General features: G+C 45.8%; 1 protein-coding gene across 1 annotated transcript in view; it reads left to right on the top strand.

Moving 5' to 3' along the window:
• Nucleotides 1–14,133, top strand: part of CRYBG3 (crystallin beta-gamma domain containing 3) — a 72,903-nt gene that overhangs the window by 47,261 nt on the left and 11,509 nt on the right. The window contains exon 16 of the mRNA XM_053670225.1: nucleotides 12,154–12,293. Within this exon, the coding sequence (XP_053526200.1) occupies nucleotides 12,154–12,293 (140 nt within the window). The remainder of the gene's footprint in view (nucleotides 1–12,153; nucleotides 12,294–14,133) is intronic.

Genomic DNA, 14,133 nt, shown 5'->3' with positions numbered 1-14,133 from the left:
TTTCACATCCTTGGAGTCAAAAATGAACGACTTACACTAGTAGTGAAAACAGAGAAATGTCTGTGGGTAAGGTGTGCGCTGCACGTCCCGGTGTTGGCCCGGGCGCAGGTGCCTTCTGGGAAGGGTTTGAGAACTGCAGGCCTTTCACTCCAGGAACGGATTAAAGGTACATTCAGTTTATGTGAGAACAGTACATTTCATTTTCTTAAGGCCTTTGCTTGGTAAGATTTCAAATCTTTGAAAAGTCTTGTCAAAGACCCGTTTAGGCAGTAGGCCTGGTGTTGAAATGGAAGGAATGTACTGTGAGTCTGGGGGTCGCCGATGAAGAGGCCCCAGCAGGTGGCCTTTCCTTGATGAAGTCAGCCATGGCTCGCCTTGGCGGCCCTGAAGCCCCGAGACCCTCAGACCCAGGAGACTAGTATGTAAACCAGAAGGTCAACTTGGTAATTTGTACAGGGTAGATTCTAGTGACTAGGATGATTGAGAATTCTGCCCTGGGCGTTTTTCTGCCTCACTGGAAGAACATGGGAAACTGAATTAGACATCGGAAGGCTATCTGTGTACAGTTGGCATTCCCAGATAGCTGTGACTTAACGCTAAAGCATCATAATGGTGTAACAGTGACAAGTCTTAAGATTTTATCTCTCTACAGGATCAGAATGGGTCACAATGACACTGTGTTCCAGGTGGATTTGTATTTGTGCAGACATAAGTTAACATTCCAGAAGTCCATGGGTGCGTAAATTGCAGTCATTTTGCAGTGGAAAATGCTGGGAGCGCAGTTTATAATTTTGCTTCTCATTGTTGTGACCTTGGGCAAATCAAGTGTGTGGACTCAGTGAGCTCATATGTAAATGAACTCTTAGAACAAGTATTTTCCAATTTTTTGACAGCCGTGTTGCAAATAAGTATTGCAAATAAGTATTTTGAGAATATTTCTAATTGGAAATGAAAAAGAATGTATCCAGCCTTAGGACTCACGTGATCTATGGGAGGAAGATGGTGTGTCAGCTTTCAGTAAGGTTATGCTGTATAACAGCCCCCCAAACAGCGGGTTAGGAGCCGGAGGCGGGTGGAAGACCCAAATGAAGTATTTCAGCGTTGGCCTGACAGTGTTGGGGGTGTTCCCATGGGGGCAGAACGGGCACTGCTTCTGCAGCGTCCCCATGGGGTCTCGGCGTGGAAACCGGCCTCTTCTGAAGTAATAATCTAAACCTGGCAGCTGTAAGTAGGCACAGCAACAGAAACGTCATAGCAAGAGGCTGTAGAAAAACTTCAAATGACATTATGACAGCGATGACATAAATGCTCTTGAGAAGTAGAATGAGGATTGGCCGTTCATTCTGGGCAAGAAGAGTACTGAATAAGGTGCACGGCTACAAATAGAAGACACTAAATCCAGCCACAGAATGAAAAGAAGCGATGAGTTCATAAAATAGGAAGGAGTTTGGTTACTATGAAATTTTCGGGTGATTCCACTTATACTTAATGGTACTAACTATTCTGTAAATTTTGAAAGTGAAGGCCAACAGAAATCTACATACAGTGCACACCTACTTCCTGACGAGACATGTGACGTATAACCCTCTAACCTGGGACAGAAGACAAAGAGCTGTACTATCACTGCTTCCGTTCAACATTATTCTGGCATCCTAGCCACCGTAATAAGATTTAAACTACAAAAAAGTAGAAAGGAAGAAACAAAATTGTCAAGGGTATCTACTACAGATAACTGATTAGGGTTAACATGAAATTTTTTAAAGATTTTATTTATTTTTAAAGAGAGGGGAAGGGAAGGAGAAATAAAGGGAGAGAAACATCAATGTGTGGTTGCCTCTTAAGCACCCCACTGGGGGCCTGGCCTGCAACCCAGGCATGTGCCCTGACTGGGAATCCAACCAGCCACCCTTTGGTTTGCAGGTCTGTGCTCAATCCACTGAGCTACACCAGCCAGGGCTAACAGTGATGTTTTTGAAGTTGTAGAATACAACATAAATAGCAATTAATCCATAGGGTACTTAGGAATAAATTTAATACAAGACAAGTAAGTTTTGTATGGGGAAGATTATAAAAGCTTTATTGAAGGATGTAAAAGATAGAGAAGAAAATTTTTCTAGATAAGCAGACTCAGTATTGTAAAGTTGTGGTCTTCCCCCAAATTAATATAGTTTCAGTCAAAATGCTTACAGAAACTTCCATCTTTTTTAGAGGGTACTAAAGTATAACAAGCTTATCCTAAAATCAGTTTGAAAAAATAAGGGTCCAAAATAGCCAAGATACTAAGAACAACAGGCAAGACTACTTACATATCTCATCACACGGTGTAGTAACTAAGACACTGGGTGCTGGGGTCAGGAGAGGTGAAGGGAGCAGTGGGACAGGGCAGCGTGGAAGAGACTGACCTGCGTAAATAACGGAATGTGGGGAGCGACAGAAACAGCATTACAGCAGGGCTGTGAGGAACTATTAAATAAATGGTGTTGAGACATCGGCCCTTTTTGTGGAAAAAGAATCTTGCAGTACTCCCAACACAAAAATGAGTTCCAGATGGATTAATGGCAACCTAAATGTCAAAAACAAACTAAAACTTAGAGGAAAACATAGGACCATACCTTAATGACATTGTGGTAGGATGTATCTAATCACAAAGCACAAGTCAGTAAAAGGCAAGTGTGTTAGTTTCCTATTGCTGCTGTAACAAACTAGCACAGGCTTAGTGGCTTAACAACACCAACTGTCTTGCAGTTCTGGAGGTCAGAAGTCTATAAAGGGTCTCACTGGGGAAAAATTAAGGTGTTGGCAGGACTTCTGGATGGTGCTAGAGGACACTCTGCTTCCCGGCCTTGTCTGGTTTCTAGAGGCTCCCAGCACACCTTGGCTCACAGCCCTCTTCCGTCTTCCAAGTGCATCACTCTAACTCCTGTCTGCTGTCTTGGAGCTTCTGCCTCCCTCTGGTGTGGACCCTCGTGACTGTATCAGGCCTGTCTGGATAACTGGGACTCATTCCCTCCCCTCAGGATCCTTAACTCTTAATCACATCTTCAAAGTCCTCCCGTTGACCACATTGGGTAACCCATTCACAGGTTTTAGGAATTAGGCTGTGGACATTTTGGGGGGTGGGTGGAGGTGAGGGAACACTAGTTATTCTGCCTACCACAGCAAGCCCCAGACTAGAGGAATATATTTGCAGCCTTTATAATCTGCAGAGGTTTGGTGCACAGAAGAGAAAAAGAGCTTTCCAATCAATTGAGGAAAAAGAAAAACCTGATTCCAAACTTGGCAGAGGATATGAATAGTCATTTCATAGAAGAGAGAAAAAAAATGGCTAAGGATGTTCAGAGGAGGTTAGACCTCACAAGGGATGAAGTAAATGCAAATTAAAACAATAATTAGGTTACACTACCTTCCTTTACACACTTATGTTTGAAAACCTGAGAACACCAAGGTATGATTTAATGGCAGAGAAGTAGGATTCATAGCTAGCAGGAGGCGTCAGGGGTGGGGGGAGGAAACATGTCTGGTGTGGCGTCGGTGGACGGAGCGAACCATAGCACACGCGTGCAAGGAAATGTGGTACGGTCGTTACAGTGGGCGGGGTGAGCTCAGGGGGTCCTAACACGCATTACAGTGAGATAAATGTATGCAGTGAGGTACATTTCTGTGGAAGCTAAAAACAAAGGATGCATAACTGTTGGTAAAGTACAAAAGCGTGAGCTGGAAGGATGCACAAGTTCAGCATCGTGGACCTCCAGGGAGAGGCAGAAATGAACAGTTCAGCTGCCCCTGTTATGTTTTACTTATTTATACAATTTGATACAACTGTAGTAAAATTAAAATATTACTTCTCAGTGTTGAGTACATGGTCATCTGTACATTATTTACCCTTTTTGAATTGTATTAAAACTTTTTAAAAGGGACGGGGGAGGAAGATGGCCAGTCAGGAAGGCAGAGCTGTGACACAGCTGACCGTGCCAGCCGAGGAGAGCAGCTCTGTGAGGGGCTGCGGCTCAGCAGGGAAGGCCCGGCTCTGGGCCCAACGGACCCGGGCTTGCCTGGGGCAGCTCTGAGCCTCGCCTTGTTCTTCTAACAAAATGTGAGGACTAAACAAACTAGCTATTGCGTGGTAAGCCTTTAGCACGGATAAGCACTTGCCATTGTAACAGTCCATAGACCATAATTACTGCATGCTGTGCAACATCAGGATTTGATAGGCTGAACGTGTTTGTCTGATCTTGTTTTAAACGGGCAGAGTAACTATTTTTGCCAGCACACTCTTTAGGATTCCCTGGAATGGAAGGGTATTGGAAGTATACGTCATGGATACTTCCCTTGAATTCAGTGCATTTGTTCTTAGTTTTTTAGCTGTGGTTCATTTGGCAAAGATTGGGGCAAAATGATCGTGTCAGTCTGTGCAGTTATGGCTGCTGCTAGTGGCTGATGGCTAGATATACTTAAAATAATGTAATATGTTATATATAGATTCTAACCAATTAACGCAATCCTGAAGTACCATCAGCACATTTTCAAACCACAGGCGGTGATTCAGAACTCAAAGAACTAGACAGTGTCAAAGTACTAGTATGTGTAGTTTTCAAAATGTCAAACATTAGTAGTTTTTTATGCCCTAGCTGGTGTGGCGCCACTGACTGGAGCATCGTCCCGTGCACCAAAAGGCTGTGGGTCTGATTTCCAGTCAGGGCACACACCTAGGTTGCAGGTTCGGTCCCCAGTCAGGGCACATACAGGAGGCAATGGTTGATTTTTCTCTGTCATATCGTTTCTCTCTCTCCCTTCCCCTCTCTCTGAAATGAACAAACATCTAAAAAAGTTACTAGTTACTTACATGTAAATTTTGCATCCAATTATGGTGAACATGTCTGATAGAAATCTAGTCCTTCTAGCGAAGTACTTTACCAGGGTGTCAAAGCTTTAAATTCACATATTACCACTTACTGGCACACTGTGAAGCCGTGGGGTGGGTCGTACGTATAAGGGCCATACATAGCCCAGCTGAGCAAGATGAAGTCAAGCACTTCCGACAGTATCACACCTGCCAATCAGAAACATCCCACAGGACAGAATCACTACAAGAACATGTCAGAACTGCTGGGCAGGGGTTATGATCACGGGTTCTGGAGCCGCGCTGTCTAGATTCAGATGCCAGCTCTTCCACCCACTGTGTGCGGCTGGGCCTCGAATCTTTACCTGTGAGTGGGGGTAACAACTGCGCCCATGCCAAAGGGGAGTTGTGCGGACTGAGTGAATACAGTTCTACGAACCCTTATCTGAATGTATTTTGGGAGTTGCCATTTTTTACATTTAAAAAAAAACATATGGCTCTCATATGTCATACAAGCAAACAATCCCAGGAGGGTTCTGGGCAGCACCCCACAACTAAACACATTCCTATTTCCATAGCAAAGTGTATTCGTAGCTACACAAATTGGGTAAGTATTGTAGATAGCCTTGTACTTACTTACTCAGGTCTGGTTTTGTTGTCAAATGAATTAGGAAAAATAATTGGGGTGTTAGAGCTTCTTGGACTTCAGAGATACGCTAAAGGGGTAGGGATGGAGGTGTATCTCACACCTGGCACATGGTAAATGCTAATATGTGAGTTACTGTATTATTGCTGTTTATTATTACTATTGCTGTCATTTAAAATGTTAGTTTATTTATAAGATGAGGATTGATGAGGGTTTTTCTTGCTTTACCACATCCTCCCTCTGGAAACTATCTCTTTGCATGGTGTGGCCCTGACCCAGGAGGAATGTCCTGTCACCGTGACACCTAAGAAGAGTTTTGGCCCCGGTGGTTGGCTGTCTTCTAAGCTGGCAGGGACTGAGGCCAAGAGATTTGCAGAGCTCAAGTTGTAATCAAACACTGGTGGTGTCTTTTGTCCTTGGATGGTTCGGATTACTGTGGGAGCTTCAGTTTTGAAGACTATTAATAGTATATATCTCTTCCTACTTTTATGTTCGAAAATGTATCAGAAAATACGATTTTAAAATATTTCTTCAGCACTCTGTTTCTGAATGAGTCCCTATTAACCATCCCCGCCATCTTGCCTACATTAGCTCTCAATGTTGACCCTCATAACCTTCCAGACCTTTAAGGACATTTATAAATGAACTATATTTATAAAGTTAATATAAGTATAAATTAAGACCATTTAAATTAAAACTGTTTAAATAGTTTAAAATCTGGGGGGAGGCAATGACTTGAAGCTTTGAGAGAATAGCTGTTCTCAGATGAAAAGTTTGAAAGATTGGACCACATGGTATCTTGTTGTTGCTGGTAGTGGAGGGTCGGATATTGTCTACATTAGTCGGTCGGTCGTATTATTTTTCCTGGGTTAACATTACCAGTTTGTGTTCTTTGTCTCTCTACATTATTAAATATAAATATAATATTTATATATTAGATCTCTTAGTACAGCCTTAGTGACTTATAAGGGGGGATCCCCCCAAAATGGAATTATCTATAAAAAATTGTGTATTTATTCTCACATACTTTAACTTCAGTGACTTCCACAGCTCGAAACAGTGTTTGAACTTGTCGATTTTGATGCCTGTTAGTATCCTGCCATTTTTTGTTTCACCGCTTTCACATCAGCAAAATGTTTCTCTTCAAGTATGTTTTTCATCCAGGGAAACAAAAAAAAAATAAGTCACCTGGGGCAAGATTGGGTGACTAGGGAGGATGTGGCATGGATGGCTTGCTATTTTTAGTCAAAAACTACCGAACACTCAGCGTGGTGTGCGCAAGTGCTCTCAGAAGTCACCCGTCGTGAAATGGGCAAGTGCGCTGGAAGGGCCTTCAGAAAACAGTGCACCGAGGCTTAGCACAGCCTCTCACGAGGCCAGCCCCTGCTCCGACACAGGTGGGTTCCCAGGACACTCACGTGGGGGGCGCCGGTGCCACAGGGAGCCTGCCCTCCGGAAGATAATTCCTTTTTGGGGGTCTCCCCTTGCACATCAACTCATAAAAATATTGTATGATCTCAGTCATTTTCTGCACTGTTTTAAACTCCCTGCATTGTCATTTTCAAAGCCGTTTTTGTGATCCCCGCACCAAATTTTTTGTTGTATCCTTAAGATAAATTTCTAGATGTAGAATTGGTAGATATCTTTGAATTTGGGAATGAATTTGATGGCATTTAATGCATAACAAAAGCCTTTTTAAAGAGACCTTTGTAGGCATTCTGCAAAAGGAGGAGGGGAAATGTACACAGGTACCATTTTTCTTAAAATAATGCTTAGCATTTAAATTGCATTTGCATCATCTTTAATTTTTTACCTCTCTGGGATTTAAAACAGTTACATCAGCCCAGGCCAGATGGCTCAGCTGGTTGGAGTATCACTCTGTACACCAAAATGATTGCAGGTTCAATTCCCTGTCGGGGCATATGCCTAGGTTGTGGGTTTGATTCCCAGTCGGGTCTCATACTGGAAGCAACCAGTCGATGTTTTTTTTTTTCTCTCTCCCCACCATCCTCCCTTTTCCTCTCTCTCTAAAAGCAATAAATATATCCTCAGGTGAGGACTAATAAATAAAACAACTACAACATCATGTTAGCCATTAAATGCCTTTAGTGTACATGTCTGTGGCTCTTACCACAGCAAACTCTGCCAGTGCGAGTGTTGCTGATAGTGGCTTGTGAGCCCTGTCCAGGCTCCTTGCCCGTCGCCCTCCTTACAAGTAGTGACTCAACAAGTGGTAAAGAGTGTGGGGAGGTAGCTGGAATGCTCTCCCAGAAGCTGAAGGGCGAAGAGTAGGAGAGCGTCCGACAGTCAAGTCAGGAGCTTATCTGTGGGTGGTGGCCGTCTGCCTGGTTTCAGTCGCCAGTTCCAGTGGGTGATTCAGGGTCTGCTCCTGGCTGCACTTCTAACCTGTTGCTGCTCCGGACTCTAAGTACACATTTCAATACACTGTTGGGATGCTTCCAGTCTTTATTCTGCAGATAGCAGAAGAGGTGCCTAGGCCACATGTGGTTATTCGAATTTCAATGAATTAAAATGAAATGGAACGAACTCAGTCCCTTGGTCACAGTGTGGCTAGCAGCCACGTATGGACGAGTGGACAGACCAGCATTGCCCTCGCTGCAGAAAGTCCTGTGTGCGGAGCTTCGGCCCTTCCCCCATCAGCAGTTAACCTTTGCCAAATAATGTAATCAGAGAGGGGGACTCACACACTTAACCTATTTTTAAAACCTGAAAATGGCTTGGCATTCTTTTTCTGTCCTTTCATTCACGGACTGACTCCCGTCAGAGGCTCTGGGATGATGGACGAGAAGCCTCCTGTCTTGCGTTACCCAGCTTCTTTCTGTCCCACTGCCCCCTTCCTTCCCTCCTGCTCACCAGCATGCCCACAGGCCACTAGCTCACTTCCCTCCTTCTCCTCAAACTGTTGCTAATAGATACACTCCACCTGCAGCTCCTCACCGCTCACTCCGCTGCCCTCGCAGCCTACATGCCGCCCCCCACACACAAGCCAAACAGTTGTTCTAGGCTCCCAGCTGCCTCCTGCTTGCCAAGCCCAGAGCGCCTCACCGGTCACCCTTTCCTCAACACCACAGACGCAGGCGTATTTGACACTTGCAGTCTCCCCTCTTGCCATGACGTTTTCTCTGTGGCTGTCCTCCCCTCGGTCATTTGTTCAGTCAGCTCCACCGTCTTCGTAGGTCAGCGCAGTTCTGTCTTCCGTCCATTTCCACTTCTCAGCCATAACTGGCTCGAGCTGTGACTCGCATTCTGAGAGTCCTCGTCTTACTGTGTCTGTACTTAGTTTTTCTCTGAACTCCAGATGAGAAGGTCCAGTGCTTGTCGAACACCTCTGTGCAGATTACTCCATCTCGCCCTGACGGGTGTGGCCCAGTTTGTCGGGCGTCGTCCCGCAAACCAAAAGGCTGCAGGTTCAATTCCCAGTCAGGGCGCATGTCTGGGTTGTGGGCCAGGTCCCTGGTTGAAAGACAATCAATGTTTCTCTCCCTCTCTTTCTCTCTTCTGTCACCCCTCTATAAAAATAATTAAAATTAAAAATATATATATCCCACCTCTCTCCCCACATTAAAAGATCCACTTCCAGGTGTGTAAGTTCTTAGCTCCGGAGCGTGTTTCCCTTCCAGGTTTCCTTCCCCCGACAAGCCGTCCCACCCCGCCCGCCGCCGCATCTCTTCACGCTGCCCACACTGTTTCCTCCTCACTCCACACTCGTCGTGTCTCCCGTGTCACCGTGGTGGCCTTCCTTCCTCGCCAGTGCCACCCTTCCACACCTGCCCCAGTGGCAGGCCCGGTCTGTCCTGAGCCTGGTGTGCTCTTCCAGTGCTTTTACTTCCACTCTGTCTTTTCTTCACTCGTGTTGATGCCAGATACAGTTCCTGGAGGCCATTTTTAAAAAGTGCACACACACGCACACATATATGCAAACATATGCGTGGTGATTACCAATTTAAATTTTGAATAAGCGATATATTTCCATGGTTCAACAATCAAAAAATGCCAAAAGGCATGTAGTAAAAAACTTGGCTCCTGCCCTGACCGGTGTGGGTTGTGGGTCCAGTTCCCAGTCAGGGCACGTGCCTGGGTTTCGAGTTCCGTCCCTGACCAGGGCATGAGAGGCGCCTGATCCACGTTTCTCTTCCTCTCTTCCTTCCCTTCGCTCAAGAAATCTTGGCTCCTACTCGTGCCCTTTATCCTCTCAAAGCATATCCTACTGAAGGGCAGTCCTGGTTAGTTTTATACTTACTGTTTTAAGAAAATTTTTAACATAGACAAGCATATGTGTGTGTGCATGTGTGAACTTTCCCTTCCGCTTGTCCTGGTAGCATGGGAACTATGCGGTTCTACACTATTCTTCACTTAGTAGTTGCTTCTGAAGAATAAATCTTATGGATCTTTCATAAAGATCTCATTTTTTACAGCTGTATAGAATTGTCTATGAAGGTACCATAATTTATTTAACCAGTCCCCTCTTGATGGACATTTAACTCATTCCCCATCTTTTGTTATTCCTAACACTTTTGCAAGAAAAAACACTTTCATAATTTATTTTTGCTCTTATGCAAGTATATCTGCAGTTCAGTTGTGAGAGTCAGTTCTTTGCTGCTGACCATCCACAGTGCCTGTGGCTAGTGCTGTGCTTCTCATGCCCAAGCCACAGACACCTCAGCCCAGTCCCCAGTCCTAAAGCCTTCCAGGACTCCCCAGGGCAGTGACCTGTCTGCCCCATCAGTGTTGGAGAAGAAGCAGGCAGCTCGATGGGCGGTAGCAAACAGTGGGAGCACGTGGCCCTGCTTCCTGTTAGACTCTGCAGTCTAGCTAAATGGGTCACCTCGCTGCACCCCTAACACCCAGGCAGTTTGTGCCTCCCTTCCTCTGCACAGAGTGCCTTCCCTCTGCTCCGTCCCGGCCTGTCCAGATCCACTGCCTCCCCTAGAGACCGGGCTCACACACGGCCACACCCACGAACTTCCTTGAGTCCTGCTCCTTTCTGCTTTCCACGGAGCGCCCTCACAGGACATGTCCTTTCCCAACCCGGGATATGCTGCAGGACCTGTGCAGTCCTCCTGACTTAGCTGCTAGTTAGTGACGCCTCGAACGCAGAACACTGCCTTGCTTTGATTTTGTGTTTGTATTTTTCCTTATCACTACAGATCAATTTCCTTTATTTCTCTTCATCAAAATTTATTTTTTCCCAAAGGCAGAAAGGGTTCTATCTCTGACTGGGAAGTTCCTAGGCAGGGGATGGGCCCTTACCCACTCAAAGGTTTTCCTGTTTCAACCCGAAATACTGGAAAGTGCCATCAAAGCACGTAAACCCTGTTCGTGTTTCCCCGTGGTGTCCTGCCAGTGTGTCGGCCGCCCACGTGCGGAGCGGGCCTGTCAGCTTATTTTGTATTATTTTTTTACTTAATTTCCTCTTTATTTTTTAGTTCCACCCCATGCTCCCTCCCCTTTGGCAACCAACAGTTTGTTCTGTCTCTGAGTGTTTTCCTTTTTTTGTTTTTGAGATTACACACTTAAGAGGATCCTACAGTATTTGTCTGTCTCTGTGCAGTGTATTTCACTTGGTAACCATCCTCTAGGTCCGTCCACCTGGTCACAAATGGCAAGATTTTATTACTTTTTACTGCTGAGGAACACTGTTTGGGTGACATATGTCACACCTTCTTTGTCCGCTCTTCTAACGACGAACGTCGGCGTCCATGTGCTGGCTGGTCCTAGTAACGCAGTGAACGGGAGGGTACGTGCATCGTTCTCATCGGATAAATGCCCAGAAGTGGAACCACTGCCTGGTGGGGAAGGCCTGTCTGTAACTTTTCCAGGGCTCTCAGACTCTTCCGTCAGCGGCGGCACTAACCCACGGTCCCACCAGCAGTGTGCAAGGATTCCCTCGCTGTGACTTGTCCTAAGGTTTCAAAAATTTGAAAAACAAAAGATCTTTATTTGTTGAGTTTCCCTTAATAAATAAATACTGAACATATGCTACAAAAATAGAGGAAAAGCATTTTTAGCTCACAGGGGACTTTAAAATATTTTCCACACAATAGATTACAATTACTTTGATGGTTCATCCCAAGCCTCCTAGCGTTCTGGTGTCTCGTTGTGCTAAGGAGCGAAAGGGCGGTGTGGATTCTGTTGTTGGTCTAACAGGAGGGTTTAGGGAGTCCTCGCTTTCAGTGCAGAAATCCCCCCACACCCTGGTGCATTCTGGCCTGTTGTTAAGTTAAAAATGCCTTCTCCTCCCTCCTAGGAATGTTCTTGAAAGCCTAGAGCCGTGACGTCTGCATTCTCAGCGACCGCCGTGTGGCCTCCTGGGAAATGAGGGTGCCATTCCGGGCCGTGCTGATGCGGTCACCAGCTGAAAGCATTAGCAGGCCCATAACGTGATTAGAAGCAAGTGTCTGTTTTTATTAGGAAAGTAAAATTGTTCTCTGAAACTTTTACTTTTAAAAGACTGAATAAAAGTTAACAGTCTACTCTCACCAGTGCAGTTTTGACTGAAACATCTGGAGAGCGTGGAGCAGGGAACTGCATGCCTTTGAGAGCCCAGTGCATCCAGGGTGCCCGCGTCCGGCTGCGCGTCCCTGAGCTGTGGTCCCTGAGCTCTGGCCGCCCGTGTGGTGATGCTTTCCCCTTTCTGTGCTGTTAGGTGTTCGAAGAACCTTCCATCAGCCTTTTTGCTCTGGAACACTGTGAGGGGAGAGAGTTACATCTTGAGGAGGCCGTGAACTCTGTTCTGAACAAGGACCTGCACTTCTACACCCAGTCCGTGTGGGTGAAGAGTGGACTGTAAGTACGGGAGAAGGCCTGGTGCAGCCACAGCTTCACCGCGGAACCGCGGAGATGCTTTTTGTTCCCTACTGCTGTGGGCTTTTTTCTCTCGACGTAACAGTAGATTCTGCTTAAGTAAGAGAGGACCGTGGGCCATGTCTTCTGGGGGAAGAGCCCGTGGGAGAGACAGGCTGCCGTGTGTGCGGAGCATGTGTCATGGAGCGGGACGATCGGGTGGCCCTAACCACTGATCCCACTGCCCCTTCTGAAGAAACCTAGTTAAATCAGCAACTCGGGTTGAGATCCTTGGCTGCAAATAGTTACAAAGTGACTATTTGTAAGACTCATAGTGTTTCGCCATATTTTGGTTTGGCGTCTTGTTTGTTAGAGAGCTGTTTGCCCCAGGGTGCTCACTCCCAGGCTGCGAGTACCTGAGTACCTTGTTGGACGAGGCCTGCCCTCCCGCCTTGCTCTTCCTTCCAGCCATGGTAGTTGGATGGTAGTTGGAGGGGGTGGGGGCAGTGGGGTGGGGTCCAGGTTCAGGCTGGCTGGGGCCTGCACTTTTGTAGTCTGGGGAGTCTACTTTGAGAAACGAGAAAATGAAGGATACATGAATCAGGTGTGAACTTTGTATATTTATTTAGAACAAAATGGTAAGAGGCCTTGCAAATGAAGGGCCAAGAACCAGAAGCTCAGTTTGCTTCCGGGAAAATCTGCCTCTGGGCCACCCCGCGCCCTGCCCACCCTGCTGGGGTTCTGGGACTGAGAAGCAGCTAAAACACCACACACAGCCTCCCTGATTAATATAAAGAGGACTGTTACTCTATTCTAATAACTTTTAAACTGTGTAACAATCAACTCTGCATGTTTAAATATCTGGGCATAATGAAAGAGAAAGCCAACAATATAAATTGATTTGAAAATTAAGTCAACTGTTATAATAAATGGCTTTCATATTATTCACATGTAATAGTTTAATTTTTTTCTTCACAGCACTTCACATGGTTTGATGTTTATTAAACACAAATTAATTTACTGTCTAAGAATAATAATCCCCATATCAAACTTTGTTTGAACTGAATTCCATATCCCTGGATTTTTATACATTTCACAGCATTTTTGTTTTTCTTTACATTTTTAAAACTGGTATTTATCGACTCATCTCTGAAAACTTTGCACTGTCTCAGTTCACTCGTTTGTGGAAAACTGGTGCCGTTTCACCTTGACATTACTTTTGTTCTCCACCTACCCACGCTCACTGTTCTCTGCGAGCGGTGTGCTGCAGAGTGAGGGGTCCCGAGGGCCGTCTGACAGGCTTCCCGCCACACGTGCTCATGGGACACTGCCTGACGCGCAGCCAGCTGGCTGCCCTCGGTGACAAGCCTGGTTTTGCTTTGCATAATCCCCTTGTTATTCCGAGTCTCTGACCTTCGAGGAGAATGGGGCCTGTGCTTACTGCACCGTGCTTACTGCACGACTTTTCACCTGTGCAGTTCACCTAAATGAATATATAATGAGGTACAGTTCATTAAAATGTTGCCTAGGTTTTGTAATGGAAACTTCCCTGCCTCTCTAAAGAATCTGCATCACCAGTGCGCCGGTTAAGCCTCTCTGTAGTCACGCTGCTCCTCCGTCCACAAGGTCGCCAAGCCTGCCCTCAGTGCTGTCAGAGGTGACCTCGAGTCCCGATGAGAATTTTGGATCCTCTTGGCCATTGCTGCATATTCCCCTTAGCTGTCCAGCATGATTACCACCTAAAGCGGGGGTTGGTGAACTTTTTCTGCCACGGTCCAGATGGTCGTTTCAGTTTATGGGTCATTTCTGCCACAAATATTCAACTCGTGGTGGTTGTGGAAAA

This window comes from Artibeus jamaicensis, unplaced genomic scaffold (assembly GCF_021234435.1).
Source record: "Artibeus jamaicensis isolate MK-2021 breed Jamaican fruit bat unplaced genomic scaffold, CSHL_Jam_final contig_558, whole genome shotgun sequence".
In the NCBI taxonomy this organism is placed as follows: Eukaryota; Metazoa; Chordata; class Mammalia; order Chiroptera; family Phyllostomidae; genus Artibeus; species Artibeus jamaicensis.
The sequence above is the reverse complement of the archived record's forward strand: the minus strand, read 5'-3'. Positions and strand labels throughout refer to the sequence as shown.